The sequence below is a fragment of the Misgurnus anguillicaudatus genome, chromosome 21 (assembly GCF_027580225.2).
Source record: "Misgurnus anguillicaudatus chromosome 21, ASM2758022v2, whole genome shotgun sequence".
Classification (NCBI taxonomy): Eukaryota; Metazoa; Chordata; class Actinopteri; order Cypriniformes; family Cobitidae; genus Misgurnus; species Misgurnus anguillicaudatus.
Genome location: NC_073357.2, coordinates 3,013,462 through 3,041,404, shown reverse-complemented (window position 1 = coordinate 3,041,404; position 27,943 = coordinate 3,013,462). Strand labels below are relative to the sequence as shown.

Sequence of the window (27,943 nt, the reverse complement as noted above, 5' to 3'; positions counted from 1 at the left end):
ATCTGACTATAAACATTGAATATTTGTCATTAGTAAACCATAAACTGATGTCAACACTGAAGAATAAATTATGATCAGTCAGCGTATCAGTTGGTTTTGTGTGTTTATGATATAAAGAGTGAAACCTATATAAGAATAATGTCATGATTTTTAGCTGAAGCAATATCAAAAAGTCAGTTGTTGAAATTAATATTTAAATAAAATTTTCCAATCCAATAAGCTAACACAAATGTAAGAGCAGAGGAAAGCTTGCGTAAAACTCATTTATGGAGAATTATACAACTTTATTTTACACATAATGTTATTGTATTTAAAAACATAATAGAGTTTACTGTACATATTATCATTAGAAAAACAGGGAATTCATATTTTTTTCCTTATTTATACAGTAGTTCTCTAGCCTGGTTAGCCAGACCTACATCAAGATGTAAGGTCTGGCAACTCTTCACACAAACGGCTCAATGCAAGGGGCGGGATATAAGGTTGTCCCTCAAAATGCCTCTGCACAGAATAGGATAGCGCTATGACCAATCAGAGCAACGAAGAAGGTGACGTATGAGTCCCATGCGTTTCCCCACCAGTGGAGCTAATTGGTATATCAAACTTTTACCGTAACCAGTCGGCAAAACTCCAAACACATCTTTCTTGCTTAAAAAGGACTTCAGTAGGGTTATTTGCTCTTCACTCAAAGAAAAACATAAGTCTAAGTCCTCCAGAGTCGCGGTCAAAGCCGCTTCAAAAGAAAGCTGTTCGCCAGCAGCAGCAGCAGCCATTCTTTGTTTTCAAGTAGGAACCGTCGCAGGCAGCTCTGTCGTCATCATGTTAAGCCCGCCCCACAGACGCTACACACGATGTGATTGGCCTGACCAAATTTTGGTTTTTGGAGCTGTTAAGTGTATTGTGAGTGCCTAGACTAAACCCTGGCAGCAAATACATTTTGCGGCCGCTAGTGTGCGTCTAGATTTCTAGGCTAGTAGTTCTCAGCTTTTTATAAATGTTTTACTTAATGTTTTATATTCTGGATGTAAATTCATTTGTTGTAATGAACAGGTGAGATGATCAGAGGAGCTGAATTTTTACCTTCATCATTAAGATATGGACTGAATAATGGTAAGAGTTTCTCAGTGAAAGTTTGATCAGTGAAAGAGTAGATATGAGACCTGGACTCTACATCATAAAAACAAACCAAACCCTCCTCATAATCCACAAACACCCCGACCTTCTGTGGTTTCACTTTCAGAGACAGAGAGACTTGAGGACTAGCCCAGGCTTTATATTCATTCTCATTCCTGAGAACCACAGTCCAGAATCCATCCTGAGGCGTCCGTGTAATATTTCCTTTTCTGTTAATAGATTCTCTGGCAACTCCTAAAATCCAGATACATTTTTCCTTCACCTGAACCTCAAAATAAAATCTCCCTGAGGTGAATCCCTCTTTTCCAAGGACATTGACACAATAATCAAATCTTCCTGGATTATCTAGGATTTTATGTTGAATGTCTCCAGTTCTCACTTGTTTTCTATCTTCAGACAGGATGAGTTTACGATGAGCTGTATCAGGATCCAGAGTCACATCCACTGAGAGAGAGATGAGAGAATATGAATGATAATATAAAGATGTTGATGTGTTTATAATAGTAGAGATGAGTTTGTGTATGTAAAGTATTATTATTAGCAGGGTGCGATTTGCCGGGGGGGATGCGTGGGATTTCCCCCTTTCTGGTCAATGTATCCCTGCCTCTGCTTAATTATTTTTATCCCCGGTGGGGATAAATTTATCCCCCCCTCAAAGTGATTAGTGCTACTACACTAGTGGTGAGACGGATCACAAAACTTATCACGGATCGTTTGATTAAAGTCAATTTTGTTTTAAAATGCGCTAATTTGGCTGGCTCTGATACAGCTGCCGCGCAGCCTCTCTGTATTCACCACTCTGCAGACTTGCTCAATGTCCCGCCCACGGCGCTATCTGATTGGTTACAGAGCCGGTTACACCTCGAGTAATAGCCTATCAACACTTGCGAGATGGTTATGGAGCTGTGTGTCGAAACGATGAAATGCAGCATATTTAGCCGCATATTAATAAAGCGGGAATAAACATAATCTGATTATCTGTTTATGATGACAAGCAGAGTTGGTGTCCCAGTCACACCACTGAGAATGGCCGAAGTTACACATGATAAATGCGACGAGGCGTTTAGCGAGGCGCGGGCACGTCCAGTTTGCGCAAATGAGGCTAAGTGACACATAATGCATCTGACTTCTCTATCATTTCACTGTAGCTCAGCATCGCGGTGTAAAGTTAATGTTATTACTTGAAAAGCAGCATTAAAACTGTTTCTACTGTAATGGTTTAACTTTGCAACCAATACATTGTTCATATTTATGTTTAAGTTGACACTACGTTGTGCCATATAGTTTTGCCATCCAAGATTTAATTCTTGCGTGTTTTTTCGTTGTGCATAATCACAGTTCATATGTGTGGGGAAAGATAAGCTATTAGAGTAAAAATATTGCGTTAGGCTGCTTCATGAGTTAATAAGAAAAAAGAGTTTACAATTCCTGCAAATGCAGTGATGAGTTCATGTTCTCATGATTTATTTTTATGAATTAAATGTTTTGAAATGTGCTGTGGACAGAGACGCATTATGTCAAGAATTATAAAAATCGTCAATAAGCTCATAATTTGTGCTAAAATAGTATAAATGTTTAGTTTTAAAACCATTTTGAAAAGCTGGTTATATTTTTATGTATCTGCGCAAGTTCAGCAGACAGTGAGGTTCGGGTTTGTTCCGATCAGAGCTCGTGAGCGGAGAGCGCATTTCTGAATATTAGAAATATTTTAATTAGAAATATATAAAAAAAAATAATAATATTATAATGGATTTTTGTTAGGTCGGACAATGATTACCAAATTTCTCATATTGCTCTTCATAACCACTGAAAACAGTCAAAAAAGTTAAAACTAGTGGTGGGTACAAAATTACTCATGACGTGGTGATGAATGGTGGGTACCCACCGTCGCCGAAATCGACGCCTATAAAAACATCCCCCCCTCTGTTTTTTTCACAAATCGCACCCTGATTATTAGTGAATGTGAGAGAAGAGTGTAGATCACACATTGTACCTGCATACTGCTGCATCTTCATCAACACTGTCAAGACAAATCACAATAAAACATCAGCAAGAGTTTAGAGAAGAAACTTAAGACCACTGACAGATAACAAGAATCAGTAACTATATTTCTGTAACAGATGATATGTGAGTTATTATCAGCATATAGTCTTGTAGAAGATGGTGGTTAAAACACACTTTTTTGTCTAGTTTGTGTACTTATCCTTTAAAAGTGGTCATACTGTGGATGAGAGCGGGGTTGAAAGTAACAAAGTGATTTTCTCAGTTCTCTGACTACCTTTGCATTTCAAGCTATGACAGCACGTTCAGCAGGTAACACTTGATAGGGCTGCTAAATATCTCGTGATTTTGTCATCTTTTACTGCTGTCATGATTTATGATGAGGAGAACCCAGATACAGATGTTTTCACACAAAACTTTATTCACAGTAACATAAAGGACCGCGATGGGGCAAAACCACTGACAAAGCAGTAAATGATGAAGGTGCAGGTGACATAAATGAAACAAAAACAGAATAATTGACAAGCAGACAAGGGAGCGGGGTCAGGAGATGAGACAGGGAAGCACACAGCACAAACAAAGGCCATGTGCTACCACACAAAACACTTGGGACTGTCATAATCCTGCCACAAGAAGGAAAAACTATGACATGAAGGCAGGACCATGACAACCACAGTAAGGTTTGGAAAGCTTTTTTCGATCATGAAAAGTAAATTATACTGAAGCTGTCATTTTTTAAAATTGTGTTTCTGGTTTCATGTCTTACAGTACTGATCAGTGTACAGGTTGTTTAGTGCTGTAACACATCCTGAATTTTGATGTAAATGTCAGGGGTTCTCTGTCAGGTTACTTGTTACTTATGTCCAGCTGCTAATGTTGCGCAATATGTTGAAAATGTATATTGTGCAAATTTCATTTTCATAGTGTTTATACAGTTGAAAAAATGTTTTTATTCTCAACAATTCAAGTTTGTACTGTTGGGTTGCTTTTGAAATATTTGAAGAAACTAAAATTTACAATGAAAATGTAATTTCATTATTTTTTGCAAAGATAAATGACAAAATATGTTTGCAGTTACATATTATTGAGGTCATAGTCATGTATATTTACTAAAAACAAGTGTAATACAAAAATAGTTTATTGTACTGTTGTGTTACTTTTGACGCCGTCAGCTGGGACAAAAGTTACACAACAGTACAAATTTTTTGTGTTTTTTTTATCAGATATACTTGACAATAACCTTGTTAATATGTAACTGCAAACATATTTTTTGTGCAAAACATGCAACTTATGTTCAAAGTAAAATTATACTAATGTCGTTCTACATTTCTACAAAACAAAGTCTCTGTCTAAAACAATATCTTTGAAAATTATGTTTTATTCTGAAAAATTTTACTTTTGCCCACACTCTCCCCTTCATGCAGATTTTGTTTTGTCTGGTTTTTTTTTGGTAATTTCTTTAAAACTTTATGCACATTTCTGGAGGACATGAATGAGGAAAATATAAAAAAGATGGTTGGGAAGAAAAATAAATTAATATTTTGTGTTCTCTTAAAGAATCAACAGTTTACTGTTTAAGAGTTCACAAACTTAATAAATAATCAAATTTATCACTGATCTTGATGAACTAATATTTACCAGTTTGTGTGAGTTTCTCATTGAGAGTCTCCTGTAGTTGAGTCAGAGCTCTCCTCAGAGTCTCAATACTCATACTGATCTTCATACTGATCATAGACCAGTTCTTCATGTCTGGAGCTCCGTACAGGGATGATGTGTCAATCTACAAGAGAAGAGAGAGAGAGAGAGAGAGAGAGAGAGAGAGAGAGAGAGAGAGAGACTTGACTTTTATGTCTTTTAGAAATTCAGAAAAAAAACAAAAGAAAAGACCTATATAAAATACATAAATATATTCATAATGAATACTAAAAATAACTCTCCCCACACATGATAAAATAATTGACATCATTAATGGGGCTATAATAAGCATATTTCATCATTAATCTTTTCTTAATGAAACTTCTCAACATCATGACAGCATCCACTTTGTTTTTCTTGAACACCAGATTGCCAACTCAGCTGTACCATACAAGTAATTTAATAAAACCACTTTAGATTTATATTTTACTGAGTATTTAGGACCAAAAAATAAACAGTTCTTGGTTAAAATTTCCTACACTGTATACTCCAGCTTTCCATTACACCCAGAATTTCATGCAAACGTGGACATTCAATAAAAATATGAAAAACTGTTTCAGACACCCCACAAAAAGGACAACCCTCATCATCTGTACCATTAAGGGGTGCTTTGTGTCTGTTTGTAGCTAAAATCCCACAATTCTCCACTGAAGGTCACCCACCCTCTTTTCAATGGGTCTTTTGTACAGAGACCGCCAGGGGATTCAAACACTGTTGTCCATTTTTTAAATGTTGATAATTGATGGTTTACACACAAGCTCTGTAAAGTGTTTGTCTGTTTTAAGATGCTAAAAAGATGTTTCCAAAGTGTCCAAAGACAATAATTTTCTGTCATATCTCTGCCAGTCTTCCTTTACTATGGATACATGCAATTCAGGAAAATTAGCTTTAACTCCAGCATTACAATTTTCCAAGGGGAAAACTTTATAAAATTCCTTCATTAAAATAATTGCTTATCCAGTCCAATTCTTCTATTTTTCCCGCAGCAAAGCACAAGCTATATCCATACACTAGTGAAGCTGATAGTATAACAGACGCTGTAAAACTTGCAAACAGAAAACTGCAATTCTAGAAAAAATGTAAATTAGTCCTTGTCCTCCCTCATGAATAGGAAGATAGAGGACAGCAGCCTTTAGCCAGTGTTGTCTTGACCAGAAAAACTTTACAAGAGTTTTTTTGAACATCACATGAATCTCTTTTAGTTCTCAACTTTCTTTTAGCAATTTATCTCAATCCTTAATCCCATTTACATTAAGAGGTCCCACTCTTAGGACGTCCATAGCAAGATAGGAAGGAAAAATAGAAAAAAAACCAGTAGTGTGAAAAGATAACAAAAATGAAGACTACTGTCTTTGAAAAACACTAAACAGATATTAATTTAAACAAACAGGAAAAACAAAAACCCACGAGGGGGCAAAACAAGGTAACAAGGTAACAATCTAATGAACTAATGAAACAAAGAACTTGACAAGACTTCACTATATATATATACGCGATAAACGCCATTTTTGAAAAAAATGAGTTACTGCCAAAATCAGTATTATATCAGGTCAGTAGTTAAAAGTAAATTCTTAATTTTACGCAAAATCCAATATCCGCCGTGTTATTCTGTCATCTTTTCTCACTTTTTTCCCAAAACGTCACTCCTCCTTTTTTTACAGAACCCAATAAATCCATTACTGAAATTACAGCCCACCAGTCACGCAATGTAAACAAACAATGGCGGCGCGCTGAGTACACGGAATCTTAGTTTTCCTCATCTACTTTGTACTTCGTGATCAACAAACAAAACTAAATTATACTTTAATTGCATTGCTAAACCTGTGATGGTTTTCTGTGACGGGAAAGAAACGTAACAGAAACGTAAGAAACGTAACGTATATTTATATATATACAACAGTTCTTTCTGGTTCTCGAATCTGATTGGCTAAGAGGCGTGCAATATTCTACTGATAACGGCACAGTAACCGCTTCACCATTTTGTATTATTCCGCCACCTGCTGGTCATTTTAGTATTAGTGATACAGGCTCATCTCTGACTGGAAAAACTGCACGCACGCACACACACAGACGGCACGCGCTGTTTTAAACACTCTCTGTGTGTCTCATTAGTTCACTAGCTCGTGAATCAGTCTGTGAATCCCAATCAGAAGTTATTATTCCGTCAAAGATCAGCGCTCTTGGATGTTACAATAAACTTAATGGGAGTAATGTCTTGTCACATCGTGTGGACGATTAACACTTGGAAAGAGGAATAAAAAAAATTTCTGGAGCGATGGAAAACACAGTGGAACCGCAGGTAAGCACCACAGCTGTTAAATGTGGACATTGATCATTTATTTTATCGTGATGTGACTATTAAAACACGTTATGAGATATCACCACTGATATATTTATAAGCAGCATGCAAAAAACATCTCTCTTATACTTATAAAAAACACTTATAAAAAACAGTTTTATATAGTACTGACAAGAACAAAGTCTAATAACAAGCGAGTGCTCGTATCGCGTTAAGATTAAATGGGAAAGCAATAGTAACATTATATTAAGTATAGTTTTATTAACTTTTACCTCGCGCCAAAACAATAACAACACAAAAGACACTAAATATGAATAAGAAACCAAGTAATAGTTTCATCATGACACCAAATACTGCTGATTTGATCTAATTTTTGACCATCTGGCCAATATGAGAGCCAGGGAATCCCTGTCAGAGATGTAGCCCAGAGAGGGCGGTGGTCAGCGGGGCGAGTGAACACTGACGTCCGCTCATGCTCTGGTTCTCATACCTCCCCTTAGCTAGACAATACACTTGGGTGAAAATTAATTCTAATATGATATCTGGGGCCAGATTGGACAGATTTTATGTACAAAAGTGTATGAGGGAGAAACTTTTTAACAGTTCCATTACTCCAACTGCTTTGTCTGACCATCACCTTCTCTCGGTTGATGTTGTCTCTGCTGAGAAAACCTATAAGCAACCTTATTGGAAATTTAATAATAGACTGCTATTAGATCAGGCCTTCGTGCTTTCTTTCAATTCTTTCTGGGAGTTTTGGAGAGAGAGGAAATGTCAATATAAGTCCTTAAGTCAATGGTGGGACATTGGCAAAGTCCACATTAAACTTTTCTGTCAAAACTACTCTGCCTACTGTAGGAATAGTCTGGATAACACAATGATGCAGCTGGAGCAGGAGATTTTACACCTCAGCAATGAGGGGGACGGTGCAGATGTAAATGGGGCTCTGGAGCGGAATAAGTTTCTATTACGGAACCTTTTGGAGGAGAGGGCACAGGAGGCATTGACCCGTGCAAAATTTTTATCAGCTAATAGCATGGACGCTCCTACCTCCTTTTTCTTCAAACTTGAAAAGAAAACTGTGGACAAGAAAATTCTGGGCTGTCTAAAACTTCCTGAGGGGGGGAGAACTACTGAGAGTCATCGGATACTTTCGTATGCACGGTCTTTTTATAAGGAGCTCTACACTACTTACCACTGTGAAGAAGAGATGGTTAATTTACTCCTCCAGGATCTACCTCAGCTTTCTAAGAGAGATCAGTCCTTGCTTGACATGCCACTTACTTTGGGGGAGATATCTTCAGCGGTACAGGAATTGTCACCCGGTAAAGCCACTGGCCTTGATGGATTAAATTAGGGATAGGCACGGATATTCGAATATTCGATCGGCAATAATAATTCGAATTTAAAAAATGCTATTCGAATGTTTGTTTGTTTTTAATGTGCCACCAAAGGGTTACGACTTATTTAATGCTTTTCCACTTCATCTTTACTGTCTTTTACAGACTTAAATGTAAGATATACATGAACATTAATTCGTATGTATTTCTGATTGTTTGGCAATGCAGATTGCAGACGAATTTAAGTTTTTCCATTTATCTCCGGGTCTGTGCGCCGTATTTGGCTACTGGCTCAGTGAGGGCTCACGTGTTATTAAACGTGCTTCTCCGCCGCCCGCATCAACACATCATGCACACTGCAAAATCTAACCGGAAGTAGTAGGTCATCCGGGTACTTTTCGCATACTGTTTTTCGAATACTATGTTTTCGGACATACTACTCGCCTCGCCTACTGCTTTTCGCGTACTATATAGTATGTAGTAGGCGGTTTTGGACGCAGCATGAGATTTGTAAGCTTTCTGTTATAAAGTCTACTTTATTTTGTTAATAACGAGACAGACACGGAGAACGAAATGAAACGGAGAACATTTATTATATGCGGTGCTCTTTCAAAAATGAACCGGATAACTGCACATGGCAGTTTAAAAGCAAAGCTCCGTCTTTGTGAAATGTTGTTAAATTAAGCTAACGTTAGTAACTTTGCACAGTCAACAATAATCTATCGAGGCAGCTTACATTATTTGTAAAATAATGTTAAATACAGATATTCAACCTTGTTCAATCCGTCTGTTGTTTTTATCAGATAACCATCATCATGAGGAAGAGTTCTCCGCAGCACCGGCATTATTGTATCTAGTCAGAACAACGGGCTTTCACCGAAGCAGGTAGGATAAATAGGGTTTTCTTTATTCACAAATACATGTCAAACTAAACTGAGAAGATATTTATATGGCGACTGAGCAGTTGGTTATGTAGATGTGTTTTTTCGTTTGCTCCGGTCTCTTATTTGGAGTCTGTTTAAGGGTTTAAATGATGATAGCCCGTCAAGTCTTCAAACTTTAAACTTCGCAAGTCCTCAAACTTCGCTTAGATTTGGGGTTAGTGTATAATATTTGGTATAATATAATGTATGTAAGATCAAACAGTAATGAATTCATACTAACGACCGACTTGAAACTAAGGGTTTGACTGACTCAGACTTCGCTCCGCATGGGGTTTTAACGCCTTTTTTTCTGTAAGGATATTTTTAAGAAGAATTTAATATATATATATATATTACAATGTTTTCAACTTAAAAATACATACATACATATACATACAGAATATAAGTTTAGCTTGTTGTGGATATTTCCTAATTATAAGCCTTCTGTGAAATTATGACACAATGAAAAATACAAAAGACGCATGTCTTAATTAACATAATTTAAATAAACGAATATTCGAATATTCGTTCTTTATGAGCTTAAATATTCGAATAGTAAATTACTGGAAAATGCCCATCCTTATTTTTAACAGTGTGATCATAAACCTCACAGCCGAGGAGACCCACGTTCTAGTAAGAGCAGTCAAAGACAGAGAAGTTGTTTTGTATGGGGATGGGAGAAACCCGCCTAAATCCGCGTCGGTAAACAGGCTTAAGAGGAAATAGCCACAATTGTCTTATAAGCTGGCATCCCCATCGTTGCGCCGCAAGCGCTACAATGATGTCAGGAGACGGGGGAATCCCAAGCTTGCCAGCATAAATCGGGCACGCCGTGTAACGGGAGGTGGATCTGTCTCTACACAGGACCTGACGCCAGCAGAGGACATCGCTGCGTCCACCCTGTGGGGGTTTGGGGGCTTTGAAATCGGACCCAAGAAACGCAAGCAAGGTCCAACCCCAAAGTACACTTACAAATCAAGTTCATATACTTTAAGGTTTCTTATGGAAACATTTTAATTATTATTTACATAAAATAAACATAATACAGCCACACAACAAATTTATGAAAATATTTTAATCGTTATTTGTATGAGAATTTTTTAACGCAGCCACACAATAAATAAAAACTATCACCACAATGCTCACCACTATGATTTCCCTCATGTGTTAATATTTTTTATTGTAACAATTTATGATTTGCAAAAAAAACTGCTGCATCTGTGTAGATTAGATAAGCAAAGTGTGTGCGCGTTGTGCACGCTATACATTGTGATCAAGCATGCGCCCTTAAAATAGCATAATGAACAACGCGCAACGCATGTTTCAAAAAATAATTGCGCCACTGACCAAAAAACCTAGTCTAAAGTCAGTGACGCAATTGTTTTTTGAAACTGCAAAATAGCATCAAGGATGGTTTTGCGCCGGAACACGCCTCCTTTTTTGCGCTGAACCGCACAGGGAGCGCAAGTTCATTACCTAGTTTGCCGACATACGTCTGTGGAGGGAAAAACCCGCTGTGTGCCAGTGCAAAATATGAATGATACATGCGTCACTGACTAAAATATGACAATAGAATTTAATTTAGTTGCTGCATGAAATGATTTAATCCATAAGGACTTTCCAGCTATTTTATGGGTTTGTTTATTGCAGCAGTATTATAATTTTCAGTCAGTAGGAAATTCTTCATATATTTTTATCACAAACTACCGCCTTCTCTTTAACTTTGATCGATTTGATCTACGCTCGACCTCTAGGGCTGCTTAAGAATAGTGTGCACGTGCAATTATCTTGACTAGGGAAATCTGGATCAAATTAGTTGGATTGCGTAAACTTCATTTACCTTTTTTGAAACCCCATTTGTTAGGTTAGTGCAAGTTAGGTTTGTAACTTTAATCCTCGCTTTTCCAAGCGAGTTTTATGAAATAGCCCACAGGTGAGGAGAATTAACAGAGTAGTATGTACGAATCCTCAGTATCCATAAAATAAGCAAGCGAGAAATCCCCGGATGCCCTACTGAGATTTGAAGCAAGCATCGGATGGACACTTTTATCCCAGCTTTCCCATGATCCCACGGGAAAGCAAAGCAATCGACCGGGGACCAGCCAATCGGGTGATTTCAATACGTTTCACAGGGCTGTTCCTCAGCACCTTGACTTCACGCACAGACCGGCCAGGATATACCACAAAGTGCTCAACTGATTCTTCAAAATAAAGCTTTAGAATTGTCACAGCTGTGTTGAGATGGCAGTAAATATGTGATAGTTATCTGACAATACATATTAAATTACAGTCTGCTTGTTTTACTTATTTTTGTCCACTAAAAAATTATGTGTAATATAATATCTGTAACGCTGACAGAGGGCGTAGTAGAGTTGTCAAGTTACTGTTGCAATCAGGTGTTAGTGCACCTGTCTCTCATACAAACACATACCAGTTCATGGCTGTTAGGTGTTTTGGAGTTCATGCACCGCTGCAAGAACCAACAGGTGGATGACATTAAAGTACTGTGAGAGCGATTCCAGAAATCATACAGAGAACTCTGATTTCGAGTCACTCTCACGGTATTGTGATGTCGTCCTCCTGTCGGTTCTTGTGGTTCCGCATGAACCCGAACAAGTCTACTACGTTATAGGTCACATGATAATGTCAACATGGCGGATGCTGTCCATACTAACGCAAACGTACGTACTCAACATCCTCAATACATCCTCAATAGACTTATTTGCCTCTGGTATACACATGAATCCATTCCAGAGGATAAGAGGCGACGTTCCCCGGCAGGGGTACTTTAGGCGTCATATTGCCTCACACCACGCAATGTAAGAGTGAAACTTTTCCTAATAACAAAAAGTGTTAAAAAAAAAATAATAAAAAGCAAAAACAGGTGTTAAAAGAACCCTCGAAAAAAAAACAAGTCGAGAAATAACCAAATGGAGCTCTCCGGCCCAGCCAACCAGTTTTCCTCGGCCCACATACAGCGAAGAATGACGGCCCTACAATGGCCCAGTTCTGGATTACAATGGCCCAGACCTGGGCCAGAACAGGCCCTACAAACAAGCCTACGATGGCCCTTGCATGGGCAGCCCTCACTTAGCCCCCAGGAAGTCCTCATGCAGCAAAATACCCAGAGTTAAATAAACACTGCTGGATGTATATATTGTCCCAATCTTACAGAGTGTTAAAAAGAACACTGAAGCAGAATTAAAAGCTCTGTTATCCTCTCTCTCACCATCTCTTTCTGAAACCTAAAATTGCATTTTACATCTTACTTGTAGAGTCATTTTCTTAACTTAGGTTTAGATTTTATTCATTTGAAGTCGCCATTATTGTAATTAGTGTTCGTTTTAGTTGGACTCTTGACCCTTGACTTTTTGAGTGCTAGCTTTTCCTTGGTTGCATTAACTTTGTGTTTATACTGTAAAACACATTTGTTATGCTATTAGTGCAATTCTGTGGTGGTTGGTATTTAATGGTAAAGATCATCTTCTAATTAATTTACTAATCACAAGTTTCTTATCTGTCAATCATTTATGTGAGATCCAGCACTTTTATAGCAGTTTGTCATTAATGAATTTTAGAAACAAAAATTAACTGCTTTATACTTGGGATGTAGAAACATCAAGAATCAGAGTATGAATCTCAACCATGGTGACAAAGAAAATAGTAAAAAGTTAATTATTTATCCAGGCTGCAGTGCATGATGGGTGTCTTGGATGAGATTTGTAATTTGTTGATACCCGGCATGCATTGCAGCATGAATTGTTTCATTTTATTGTCACCATCATTGTGATTCATTCTCTGATTCTTGATGTTTGTGTGTCTACATAACACACCGTTTAATTTTAAGTGTCAGTGTTTCAAAATTCTTCAGATTAACAAACTGCTTTGAGAGAGCTGGATCTCATACTGTAGTATCACATTATTGTTAGAGAAAGACCCTTCTGATAAGTGTTCCAACATTAAATTAATACATACGTTTTCTAGTTGATGATGTTTTGACTTTCTTAACAGTGCTAACCACCATCATAAAATTGCTCTATTGTCTTTTCCCTGCTGTAAACAACATGTCTTAAAAACACAAAGTTAAAGCAGTCAAAAAACTAAATAAGGGAAGAGTCAAGAGTCAAGTTCAACTAAAACAAACAATGATCGCAATAAGGGTGACTTTAAATGAACCAACATCTAAACCTAAAGTAAGAAAATGACTCTACAAGTAAGATGTAAAATGCAATTTTAGGTTTCAGACAGAGATGGTGAGAGAGAAAGCTTTTAATTCTGCTTCAGTGTTTTTAACACTTTTTAACTCTGTAAGATTGGGACAATATATACATCCAGCAGTGTTTATTTTACTCTGGGGATTTTGCTGCATGAGGACTTCCTGGGGTGAGGGCTGCCCATGCAAGGGCCATCGTAGGCTTGTTTGTAGGGCCTGTTCTGGCCCAGGTCTGGGCCAGTTATGGGCTATTGTCTGTAATCCAGAACTGGGCCATTGTAGGGCCGTCAATCTTAGCTGTATGTGGGCCAAGGAAAACTGGTTGTGTGGGCCGGAGCTGGGCTGGAACAAAATTGCTATGTGGGCAGCATCCACTCAGAGAGAGAGAGAGAAAGAGATAGAGATTGACCTGTATGAGATGAAGATGATCTTCACTGTGTGTGATCTTCTCCAGTTCACTGTCTCTCCACTTCAGCTCAGTGATCTCCTGCTCCAGATCTTTAATAAGATCTTCATCCTGTTTCTCTTCTGCTTTCTGTTCCTCCTCCATCATCTCCAGCAGCTCAGTCTGACATCTCTCAATGGATCTGATCAGATCACTGAAGACCTCAACACTCGCTGCTTTCTCCTGCTCTCTGCTTCTCTGATAAATCAGTTTTTCATTACAATTCATCACCTTTATTTATAAGACAAATCAAAACATTATCATCCATCAAATATTTCACATCTTCATCTCACTTCTCTGAGTTCTGCTGAGTGTTTGATGTCTTGAATCTTCTTGATTCTCTTCTGGATCATCTGCTGAATGTCTGTCTGTGTCTTCATCAGTTGAGTCTATAGACAGACACATTTGATCATCTTCTGACAAAAGACCATGTTGTTTGAATATGTATAACAGATGAATAAAGCATGTATTAATGTTGTTTAGGGCTGAAACGATTCATCGAGTTACTCGATTTACTCGATTCAAAAAATTCCTCGAGGCAAAAATTCTGCCTCGAAGCCTCGTTAAATTCCTATGACGCGCACTACACACGCCGAGATCTGATTCACACGGACTGTTGTTCAATGTTCAGGAAGCACATCATAGCGCGTGGTACATTTTGAATTTAGTTGGCGCGATGGCGGAGCGAATATGTCCATAAACGGCAGAGAGAGACAGTCTAAAGTTTGGGATCATTACATTATCATTACATTCAGCATCTGAACTGAAAACATCCACTGCTGTTTCACCAAGCGTCGATGAAACAAGGTAACGTAGCTTCCGCTGATTTTAATCCCATACTGTATTTGTAGCGATGTCGTTATGCGGTTTGACTAGATATGATGTTTAGCGTTGATGTTTTTAAGTAGTAAACGTATTCACGTTCAATTGCCGGACAGTATAGATTAAAAAATAACCCCTTCACACACACGCATGCACTTTACAGGTGTGTGTACCAAAAAAACGGCACAACAGTGCAATCATATATGGGCAACTTGTAATCTGACATATTTTGTTCAATAATAATAATCTCTGTCTTATTGGAGTTTAGCATAAGGAAGTTATTCTCTCTCACGCGAGTCAGACCGATCGCGCAATGCATCACATATGCTTAAACTTTTATGTAGCCACGCAACAATAATTTCATCATGCATTCACTGTATACAGCGGGACGTGATGTTGTGATTTTTCGAACGGATTCTTAACCTAAAATGCACCGCAATGCAAGTGATGCAAACCAAATCCAGCGTTCTATTGAAAATTAATGTATGTATTTCTGCAGCAGTACCAAAATGCAATGAAGCAACTGAACGTCTGACTGGGGTGTCACTCTTCCTCACGCACAGCACGTGTACACACACAGGTTGTTACCATAGCAAATAGGCTCAACCCAGAAATGATATATTATATGTTAAAAACCTAATGGTAAATGCTGCAGGTGTAGAAATGTACATAAACTAGATATTTACTTTGATGTCAGGGCTAGATTACAGCACGAAACCTGTTGTGCATATTAATAAATTAAAGTGCTTAATTGTTGGCACTGGCACTAATAAACACTAAATGGGTAAAAAATTGAAATAAATAGGCTTATTTCTTGGAGCCAAATACCTCTGGTTGTTTTAGAAATAAAAGCCAAATGCTTGAACATTTTACAGCCAAGTCATTTTTGTTATGCATTATTTGTTTTGGTTGTTTAAAAACACACAAAAAATGTATCCGATTACTCGATTAATCGATCGATTCAGTGCTAGATTAATCGATTACAAAAATAATTGATAGCTGCAGCCCTAATGCTGTTATGAACTCGTACCTTCTTCTCTTTACTCTCCTCCTCTAGAGGAACAGTGTTGTGATTCTTGTGATCTCCATCAGTACAAAACACACAAACACATGTCTGATCATCTCTACAGAAGAGCTCCAGAGGTCTCTCATGTTTCTCACATATATAGTCCTTTATATTCTCCACAGGATCCATCAGTTTGTGTTTCTTTAAATTAATTTTCTCATGAAGGTCCAGATGAGTTTTACAGTAAGATGTCTGACACGTTAGGCAGGACTTCAGGGCTTTCAGTTTTCTTTCATCACAGATGTCACAGAGGACTTCAGATCTTCTCAGACTGAACTTTTCTTTAAAGATCAGTGTGACCTCTCTAAGTGTTGTGTTGATCTTGAGCTCTGGTCTTTTACTGAATGTTTCTTTACAGTATGGACAGCTGTAGATCTGACTGTTGTCCCAGCACTGTTTCAGACAGATCCTGCAGAAGTTGTGTCCACATGGAGTGCTGACTGGATCACTGAACACATCCAGACACATAGAACACTGAAGCTCTTCAGACAAAGCTGAAAAACACAGACATCATCAACATTTATCACTGACACACTATTTACCGTATGTCTTAAATTAAAGGGGACAGAGAATGAAAAACCATTTTTACCTTGTCTTTGTTGAAAAATGGTAGTCTACCCGCATTCACAAACATACAAAAAGTTCTAGACATTCTAAACATCTCAGTCTCATAGAAATTCCTCTTTTAGAATTGTCAGCCAGAAAACAGCCCAATCTAAAAAACTGATGCTTATGACATCACAGGCATCTCCTTGCCCCTTCACTTTAAAATAATTGGCTACATTTTTAGAGTGGCAGCAAAGTCAGACAATTAGTAATGAGACTGCAAGTTAAGCCAGTAGGTTGAGCCAAATAGGTGCAAAACCACTTGTTTAAATTCCCCCACCCTAATAGAGCTATTTGAGAGAGGTTTTTAGGAAGCTTCTAATGCATTACAGACCCAAACAAAAACATTTTTGTCTACATGTCACATCACAGAACAAGGATAAATACATTCATTCTATGTCACCTTTAATGATGAGATTTCATATAATAAATAATGTGCTTTGGGTTGTTTGCTTACATGGATGTAACTCCATACTCTCTCTTCTGGTCCGTCTTGGTTTTGGTGATGTTGGTGAAGATTCTGCCATTGTTTGTCTTCTCTTTAAAACTTTTTTAGAAAACAATCACAATCACATTTGAAAACGCTTCAGTTCACATCCATATTTACACATGACATTCTTCAGTTCTCCAGTATTTCCTAGTTCACTTTAAGCCGTGCGACTCAATAAAAGCACACACTAAACTTTGATTTACTTCACTTTGATAATAATTTTATCATTTAACTCTAGATTAAAACAGTTCAACTAGTTTAACTCATGTATAAGTCTAATGCGTTCTAGTTAGACATAAACCCTACAGAACCAGAACACTAACATTAGAAACTTGTTCAGAGAAATTTCTCATATATTTCCATCATGTTACCTGTGAATGAGTATCAGATGTGTTCATGTAAAGCTTTAAAAGTCTTAAATATCTTCTTTCTTGAAGAGATAAAGAGTTTAAAAGCTTGCAGTTTGTAGACCCTCAGTTTAGTTTCATTTTCACTTATAGCTCTCACTCTATGATGATGTCATAGCTCCTCCCACATTTCCTCTTATATAACGAGCTGATCTGTATGATGTGTGTTTGGTGTGTTTTTATATACAGCTTCAATACAGAGATTATATAAAATATAAACATAGAAACATTTATATTTATAGATTGATTCATGTGTTCCTTAGATTAAAGAAGCATCTTATTATATAGTAACACACAAAATGGATAAGACTTGAAATAAGATAAAGTGCATGAATATTACATTTAAACATAGACACAGTTCAGCATTTATAAATGGCATGTAAAATAGTAACAAATGAATTAGAGATTAAGGAACGAGAGACTTAAGACAAATATTTTGTTATTTGCAAGATAAGTGTACTCAGAAGAGGTGAGATTTCAGCAGTTTTTTTGAATAGTGTGATTAATTTGGTTGTCCAGATAGAATTGGGAAGATCAAAAACAAAAACCTCCTAACGCTATTCTGTGAAAGGAGGGATGACACGTGGTTAAAAAAACAAATCATTCAAGTGTTTTAGCTTTGAATGAGTAGAGAGAGACTTAGTTGTAGCTTTCTAGAAATGAAGTGTCTAGTGTAGGTTTAGGTTAAGCTATAAACTAACATAGACACTATACATAAATCCAAATTCAAGTTATCTCAAACACAGTAGAGAGACCCTCCAGGATGAATTGCCCACCCCTGTCTAAAAGCATATTAAAAGCATTGCATGGACATAAACAACAATTAAAAACCTGATTTAAACACAGATGGGGCTTTAAAGTATTCCCAAAAGATCTTTGGCAAAAGTATTAGCACCAAATGTGCTTCATGAACAAAACTGACTTTTGACAAATTTGGAACATGGCAGAGGGAAGTCTACTTTGGGAAATCAAGTGGTTATGGAAGAGGTTTTGCACACAGAAGTCTAAACCTTTGGTATATGTTTCTTCTAGTCCTGACACCATGGATCCTGTCACTCCTAATTTGCTCCTTATGGGGCGGCGAGATGCTTCCTTACCCAGGTTATTTATGCAGATTCTAACGTGTTGACTCAAAGAAGATGGAGCCAAGACCTGTCAGATCAATTTTGGAACATTTTTATTTAGAAATACCTTCCAAATTTCCAAAGTTCGCCAGAAGTGGCATAAAGACCAAGATAATTTGCAGAGTTCAACTGTTGTCATGGTCTTAGAACCTCAACTCCCTTGTGCATTATGGCCCATTGGTAAAGTACAGAAGAAATTCTTGGGTAAAGATGGCCATGTAAGAGTTGCTGAAATTGAGATCAAAGGCAGATCACACATGCGACCTGTTCACCGCCTTATACCTTTACCACTTATTGAAGATTGAGTTTGTTATCTGTTATTGGAAGTTTCTTTTCAATTAGTGGACTCTTCAATTGTGTTTGGTAGTGCAGCAGTTTACACTCTCCTTTGTTCCTGATGCATTTCTCTGTGGTGCTTTAGCTGTGTGTAATTTAAACAACCACAGCATATCAAGTCCTGGAACAGTCAATTTTGGAACAGTTTTATTAAGAACTACCTACTAAGTTTGCCAGAAGTGGCAGAAAGACCAAGATCATTTGCAAAGTTCAACTGTTGTCATGGTCTTAGAACCTCAACTCCCATGTGCATTATGGCCCATTGGTAAAGTACAGACGACATTTGTCTGTGGTGCTTTAGCTGTGTGTAATTTAAACAACCACAGCATATCACAGCAAAGCAAAGCAAAGCCATAACCACAGCTGTGTCACATGAAATCTGTACTGGCATTGGTGAAATAAAATGTTGAAATAGAAATTGCTTCAGCTTCATAGGGGCGGTTTCCCGGACAGAGATTTGACTAGTCCTAGACTAAAATAAATGTAAGAGCTGTCCAAACTGAAAACAACTTGCACTGACATATCTTAAAATGCATCAGTGCTCTTCGTTTTGCCTCAATATGCCCATAAGTAATGTTTTTAGTAAGGCATGTTTGTTAAAACTAGTTATATTTCCTTATTAAACTGAGGCCTAGGCCTGTCTTAAACTAATCCCTGTCCGGGAAACCACCCCATAGTGTTTTAACTGACAGACCATTTGGGATGCTCTACCTTCAAACTAGCAGAAACTAAGTCTTTTACATCTAGAAAAAATGTAAAAATTAAAAAAAGAAACAGAATAATAAAAGATCCAATATCAGAAGAAAATTAAAAGTTTAGGAAGACATTAACTCTTTCCCCGCCATTGACGAGATATCTCGTCAATTAAGAGAAAACGCTTCCCCGCCAATGACGAGATTTTCCGTCTTTTCGCAATACCACTATTATCCACCAGGTGGCGCCCTTCCGCAACTTTTTAAACCCGGAAGTATTGCCCTATGACAAGCTGCTGCATGTCCGTGTCTGTTTTAAAGATCGCTCTGAATGGGATCGCTATGAAAAGTCCGTCACAAACATGGAATTATGCTTTTTGCTCAAAATGTGGTGTTTTTGCAGAAACCTACCCATATTCAAAAGCTGATTACAAAAGAACTGCTCAAGGTAGGATGAAACGTTTTTTTTTTTGTTTGAAAGCAGAGGGTCTGTTCTTTCATTTGGTATATTGTAGGTTTATATATCTGAAGAAGCAGTACAATGTGACTAACCAGAATAGTCAAGGTTTTTAGTATATTTTTTATTGCTACGTGGCAAACAAGTTACCAGTAGGTTCAGTAGATTCTCAGAAAACAAACAAGACCCAGCATTCATGATATGCACGCTCTTAAGGCTGTGCAATTGGGCAATTAGTTGAAAGGGGTGTGTTCAAAAAAATAGCAGTGTCTACCTTTGACTGTACAAACTCAAAACTATTTTGTACAAACATTTTTTTTGGGATTTAGCAATCCTGTGAATCACTAAACTAATATTTAGTTGTATGACCACAGTTCTGCTTGACATCTGTGTGGCATGGAGTCAACCAACTTGTGGCACCTCTCAGCTGATATTCCACTCCATGATTCTTTAACAACATTCCACAATTCATTCACATTTCTTGGTTTTGCTTCAGAAACAGCATTTTTGATATCACCCCACAAGTTCTCAATTGGATTAAGGTCTGGAGATTGGGCTGGCCACTCCATAACATTAATTTTGTTGGTTTGGAACCAAGACTTTGCCCGTTTACTAGTGTGTTTTGGGTCATTGTCTTGTTGAAACAACCATTTCAAGGGCATGTCCTCTTCAGCATAGGGCAACATGACCTCTTCAAGTATTTTAACATATGCAAACTGATCCATGATCCCTGGTATGCGATAAATAGGCCCAACACCATAGTAGGAGAAACATGCCCATATCATGATGCTTGCACCTCCATGCTTCACTGTCTTCACTGTGTACTGTGGCTTGAATTCAGAGTTTGGGGGTCGTCTCACAAACTGCCTGTGGCCCTTGGACCCAAAAAGAACAATTTTACTCTCATCAGTCCACAAAGTGTTCCTCCATTTCTCTTTAGGCCATTTTATTTGTTCTTTTGCAAATTTTAACCTATTCTGCACATGCCTTTTTTTTAAACGAGGGACTTTTCGGGGGATTCATGAAAATAGATTAGCTTCACACAGACGTCTTCTAACTGTCACAGTACTTACAGGTAACTCCAGACTGTCTTTGATCATCCTGGAGGTGATCATTGGCTGAGCCTTTGCCATTCTGGTTATTCTTCTATCCATTTTGATGGTTGTCTTCCGTTTTCTTCCACGTCTCTCTGGTTTTGCTCTCCATTTTAAGGCATTGGAGATCATTTTAGCTGAACAGCCTATAATTCTTTGCACCTCTTTATAGGTTTTCCCCTCTCCAATCAACTTTTTAATCAAAGTACGCTGTTCTTCTGAACAATGTCTTGAACGAACCATTTTCCTCAGCTTTCAAATGCATGTTCAACAAGTGTTGGCTTCATCCTTAAATAGGGGCCACCTGATTCACACCTGTTTCTTCACAAAATTGATGACCTCAGTGATTGAATGCCACACTGCTGTTTTTTTGAACGCACCCCTTTCAACTAATTCAACTAATTGCCCAATTGCACAGCCTTAAGAGCGTGCATATCATGAATGCTGGGTCTCATTTGTTTTCTGAGAATCTACTGAACCTACTGGTAACTTGTTTGCCACGTAGCAATAAAAAATATACTAAAAACCTTGATTATTCTGGTTAGTCACATTGTACTGCTATTATTTTGAACAATACTGTGGAAAACTCCCTGCTGGACTGATGATCTGACGTCACTCCCTAGACTCACGTATTTGTGCACATGCGCAGTTTCGCCATTTTACTTTGTAGTTTGCTGCTGACACAATTACAGCTCTCCTGAGTTGCATGTTATTGTATACTTTTCTGTTGTGTTGCCGTGTGCGTTATTGAGAACGTAAGTGCACAATATTATGTCAATGATGGTATTGCATGTGTCTTTATTTGTTTAGTTAACATAATATTGTTTCTCTTAATTATAGTTCAGCATGCTCCCGTCTTCTGTAATGATAATAACTTGCTGTTAATATGTAATTTAGAAACAATAGTTAATATCTTGATTTATGCATGTGTTGTACATTTGTTAATTATAATCCTGTTTAGGATTAGTTTAGTTTTGCACTCGCAATGGTATTTGCTGATTTAAATGTTGAAGCGCGTTTCATTGTGCCGTTCGCGCCACCAGTCTGTCACGTGACTGTTGCACCTGCATATTGACGATATGTTCATTTGTGGTCTTAGACTGACATCTAGTGGCCAATAGATATAACTGCATTCCTTAACTACATTGGATTATAGTAATTTCCATTACTAATCAGTATTGTTTGTTGTTGTATAGCAGTTATTTATTGCATATAATTATTATACTTCAGAGTGAGTAGTTACTTATTAATCTTTAATCTGTGTATATGTGTAATTGTTATGTACAGGTTATATTTACATATTCTGTATTTCTTTATTTACAGAAAACCACACACACACACACAGACAATTGCACTGTATTTGCCTGCAAGAATGGGATGTCAATAAATCTGTTGAATAAAACCAAGGTTGCAGCGACTCTCTTACCGGAGTACATAGCCAGCTTGGGTAGCGCCAGCGAATAACGCACACGTACTTCACAAGTGGTCCTTCGAGCTGGATCTTCCACCTGCTACCCCTCACTGCGCTATGGCAACCTCCAAGGATGACAACAGAGAGCCAGATGTCCGAACTCATCCCAGCAGAGTCAGGCAGCCTCCAGGGTATCTCGCAGACTATGAGCTTGGCCATTCAGCCAAACAGCTTCTGTCATCCGAGGGATCCCTCCATCAGGCTAATGAGAGTAGTGATCATACTCAGGCTGACCTCATCACGCCTGACCAAAACCTGCATAAGCTTCGCGAGGAGGAACGATGGCAACGTCTTGAAGCGCGTAATAAGGACATGAGTAAAAGGCTGGAAGAGCTGCAGATTTCGATGGATAGTACTAAACGTATGCCTTATCCTCAAAGCTGCCCAGCTTATCCTTCACATTATCACCAGCGTCCTCAACATTACTGCAGTCTGCCTCAGCTAGAGTTAGGCAGCCCAGTTCACAGTCCCTTGGAACATACTACCTCAGGTGTCACGGATTATGCAGTACCTGTTCAGCACACACCTCTGCCTTCTCCTCATCTTGGTCAGGATACTGCTCTGCATCAACGGTCTGTGCCACAGTCTGCTCTACATCAGGCTTCGCCTGCCCAGCCCGACATGCATCAGGCTCATCCTCAGTCTCCTCGTCCACCGCCACTACAGTACCAGTCTTACTCGCTGCCTTCTCCTCATCTTGGTCAGGATACTGCTCTGCATCAACGGTCTGTGCCACAGTCTGCTCTACATCAGGCTTCGCCTGCCCAGCCCGTCATGCATCAGGCTCATCCTCCGTCTCCTCGTCCGTCGCCGCTACAGTACCAATCTTACTGTCCATATCCTCCTTATCCAGCTGGGTTGTATTATCCACAACATGTGCCACCTCCACCAGGGCAACCATTACCGATGCAGCCAGCTGTGCATTATGCACCGTCCATGCCATTGGCAGACCCTACAGTCCCAGGTATCTTGGAAATGGCCATCGCTTCTTCATTTGGTATCCCTAAGCCTAAACTGACTCCATTCAGTACTGGTAAGGAGAGTGACTTCATAATGATGAAGAAAGGACTGGACAGCGTGCTTGGTCCACACGAGCATCTATCAGAGGATTATAAGTACCAGGTGCTTCTAGAACTCCTTAAACTACCAAATGCCTATCAAGTGGCGAAGAGGTATGTGAACGATCCAACTCCATACACTAGCGCCATCCACGCCTTAGAACAGCGTTATGGCCAGCCACGGCAGCTTGTTCAAGGAGAGCTGAAGGCCATTCTCAACTCTCCTCCTATCAAGCCAGGTGATGCATAAGCCTTTGAGGATTTCTCAGCAGCTGTTAGTACCTTGGTGGGCCTGCTAGGGACTATGGATGGCCCCTCCAGAGCTGAGCTGAGATGTGGCTCTCACGTAGACACTCTGCTTAGTAAGCTGCCTGCCAACTACAGAGACAGCTTTGCTGAGTACTGCATATCTCAAGGCATCATCCGCAGTGGCACTGATAATACATACACGCTCCCTGACTTTGCTCTGTGGTTGGAAAGGAAAGCCCAAGCCATACAGGTATCAAGGAGAGTTACTGAAGCTTCCAGGATGGAACCTGCCCAGATAGAGCGTAGAGACAGGGCAACAAGGCCCCAGAAGTCTAAGGGCCAATCCCATTTCTCTGTCTTACCCCTTCCCCTTACCCCCCACCCCTTAGTTTTGCACGTTCACGTGAGAGTAAGGGCTATCCCAATTCTCGTTTTGATCAAGGGGTAGGGCTAAGGGCAAGTGGTAGATACCCCTTAAAACCAAGAATTTCCGCGAGCTTACTTGAAACCAAGGGGTACCCAGAATACACTGCGCAACCGGCAAAAATGGCGTCCAGAGAGTCCCATAAATCTAAGTATTTTCGGCTTAATAATTAATTTAAAAATTAGTAACGTCTTGTTTTGTGCTCTACACAGTCCTGTTCATATATATTTGAATTATGTTCTTAATTTAAATGTTTTAAAATTTCGCTAGTTTGCTACGCTAACGTTACGTTGCTGATTTGCACAACATTCCCGTATTTCTCTAACTAGCCATGAATGGACTGCATGCTTGTCTACAGTTTTAACTAAATTCCATTAACGTTAGCAGCGAATTTCGTTAGATATCAGTGCATAACACTACTTGCTTTGGAGACATCGGTACGTGCTTTACGTATACCGTCCTGTATCACACAGGGACGCCAGAAGAAACTCGGCGGCTGATTCACTTTTGCTTACACTTGCACTCGGCATCTTGGAAGTTTGTGATCAACATTTGTCGCGTCTGGTGATGTTGCAGCCAACAAACGACGATGTATGATGACGTAACCGTAACCAAGCGGTGTCTCATTTCATAGGGGTATGTTTTCACCCCTAGCGTTTAACACTTGGTTTTGAGGGACAAGGGCTAGGGGTAAGATGAAGTGGTAGGGGAAGGGGAAGGGGTAAGACAGAGAAATGGGATTGGCCCTAAGTCTGCAAATGTCTACATTACCAACCGACAGATGACTTCGGAGCCCCCTCACAGCCCTGACACACCCAGCACTTATCACAAGCCAGGTCAGTCCTCTACTAAGAAGCGAGAGCACTTTAAGCCGTACTGCCCCTACTGTTCTAATCAGGAACATTACATCAGTGCCTGTACTGAGTTCGCTAAGCTCAACACAACTGAGAAGGCTAACTGGATAAAAGAAAAGAACAGATGCTGGAGATGTGGACGTGGACATAAACCAGAGACATGTACCTTAAAGAAGCCATGCTCTACATGTAATGATCAGCACCTCATTGTCCTACATGAGGTTGCACTCCAAGCCAATCAGAGCGTCCTCACAGTTAGCACTACCTCTAGTATGGTGTGTGTGTGGGCCAGGCTAGCCACTCCAGTCGTGTCCTTTTGAAAGTAGTCCATGTACAGCTTCACAATGGAGGCAGGACTCTGGATACACATGCCGTATTGGATGACGGCTCTGAACGAACCATCATCCTTCCAGCTGCTGCCAAACATCTTGGTCTCTACAAGGAGGATGAAGTCTTGCCCCTTAGGACCATTCGACAGGATGTTGTGGAACTTAAAGGTGCATCTGTATCATTTGAGGTGTCGTCTCAGACCAACAAACAGGTGAAATACCAAATACATCATGCCTTTACAGCAGATGAGCTGAGTCTTGCTAATCAGTCATGTCCAGTGGAGTCCCTAAAGAAGAGGTATGACCATCTGCGTGGAGTACCAATACGTGGTTTCAATAGAGTACAGCCCATGCTTCTCATTGGTTCCGACCATCCTCATTTGATCACTCCAGTATGTCCAGTACAGATGGGACCTCCAGGTGGCCCGGTGGCTATATCTACACTGTTAGGCTGGGCTATTCAGGGACCGACCAACTTCTTACAGAACCCTACCAGAGAAGCCTCCTGTCTACACACAGCATTCCTGCCTTCTGCTCAAGACCTGCATCAGCATGTTGAAAGGCTTTGGCAAATCGACACATTGCCATACAGATCTGAAAAGGAAGCTGTGCGTTTTAAGCAAGACCAAGTAGCTATCAGCACACTGGAGAAGCAAACTATTCGAGTCACAGTAGATGGAGTAGCCCGCTACGCTACGCCCCTTCTACGTAAAGCAGCGTCACCCAGGCTACATGCTCCTCCAGCTGCAGTAATGCCCCTTCTAAGAGCTACTGAGCGGCACTTGGTCGGCAGACCAGATCTAGCTGAGGTCTACAAGGAGGAAATAAACAAGTTGGTGAAGGCTGGGTACGTTGTGAAGATCAGTAGTGATGAGGCAAGTCAATCCAATGAATCGTGGTATATTCCTCACCACATTGTTCACCACAACGAAAAGGCCAGAGTGGTATTTAACTGCTCATTCAAATACCAGCAACTTGCTCTTAATGACACCCTGCTTCCTGGTCCTATCCTTGGTTCAACACTACTGGGTGTACTCCTCAGGTTCAGGGAGTATCCAGTCGCCATAAGCGGGGACATCCGTGGGATGTTCCACCAGATCAGGCTCCTTTGTGAAGATCAACCACTCCTCCGCTTCCTCTGGCGGGATATCTATGAATGGCGTGTTCTACCCTTTGGCACTACCTGCAGTCCGAGCTGTGCCATATACGCACTGCAGCGGCACGCCAAGGACAACAGCTCTGGCAATCAAGAGGTACTGGACTCTGTCATCAACGCCTTTTATGTGGATAACTGCCTGCAGTCTCTTCGTACCCCATCACAAGCAAAACAGCTTATTGACAAGATGAGAGTCCTGCTCACTGATGGTGGATTTGATATGAGACAATGGGCGAGTAATCAACCAGAGGTTATTGCTCATCTCCCCCCCGAGGCACGATCAGAGGGCTACGAGCTGTGGCTGACTGCAGATAGAGCTGATCCCCAGGAGTCAACACTAGGTCTCCGGTGGCACTGCCCCTCTGACACCATCGGTTACAAGCACCGGCAAGCAGTAGCTACAGAGCCCACACTGAGAAATGTATACAGAGTGTTAGCATCTCAATATGACCCACTCGGATACATTATTCCCTACACCACGCGGGCTAAGGTCTTGATCCAGGCTCTATGGAGGAATGAGCAAGGCTGGGATGAGCCTATCACCGGTGAACTCCTCTATGTATGGCAGTCATGGGAGAACGAGTTGTCTCATCTCCATAACATTAACATGCCTCGTGCTACATGCCAGTTGGCTTTGATCTTTATAACTCTCCTGTGGACTTGCATATCTTCTGTGACGCCTCGGAGAAGGCGTATGGATCTGTCGCCTATCTGCGTGCCGAAGGTGATGAAGGACACATTCATGTTTCATTCGTTATGTCCAGATCTCGTGTTGCTCCACGAAGACAGCTCTCCATGCCCCGCTTGGAGCTCAGTGCTGCACTTACTGGAGCTCAACTGGCCAAACTGCTACATACCGAGCTCACCATACCTATTAGGCAGACAACAATGTGGTCAGACTCTACGACTGTACTCAGCTGGATCCAGTCTGACTCGTATCAGTATAAGGTGTTTGTTGGGACACGTATAGGTGAAATACAGGAGCTCACAGATGCTACTAGCTGGAGGTACATCTCATCTGAGCATAACCCGCCGGATGACATCACACGGGGAAAGTCACTATATCAGCTGAAACAACCTACCCGCTGGAAGAATGGACCAGCTTTCCGGTATGATCACCCTGCTCAATGGCCAGCTATCCACACGGTAAAATCAGAAGACATAGGTGAGCTCAAGAAATTCACCTTCTGTGGTCAGCTGACTGTCCCTGATGCATCTACTCCTGACCCATCACAGTACAACACCTGGTCTGACCTAC

General features: G+C 39.8%; 1 protein-coding gene across 1 annotated transcript; it reads right to left on the bottom strand.

Annotated features, from left to right (window-relative positions):
• Positions 1 to 255: 255 nt before the first annotated feature.
• Positions 256 to 17,548, bottom strand: LOC141353344 (E3 ubiquitin-protein ligase TRIM39-like). Its single transcript, XM_073859891.1, has 8 exons — positions 17,406 to 17,548; positions 17,002 to 17,091; positions 15,903 to 16,432; positions 14,344 to 14,439; positions 14,015 to 14,248; positions 4,774 to 4,915; positions 3,128 to 3,154; positions 256 to 1,578 (listed from the first exon to the last, which is right to left on the bottom strand). The coding sequence occupies exons 2-8, from the start codon at positions 17,069 to 17,071 to the stop codon at positions 1,031 to 1,033; spliced, it is 1,647 nt and encodes a 548-aa protein (XP_073715992.1). The 5' UTR covers positions 17,072 to 17,091; positions 17,406 to 17,548; the 3' UTR covers positions 256 to 1,030.
• Positions 17,549 to 27,943: the final 10,395 nt, after the last annotated feature.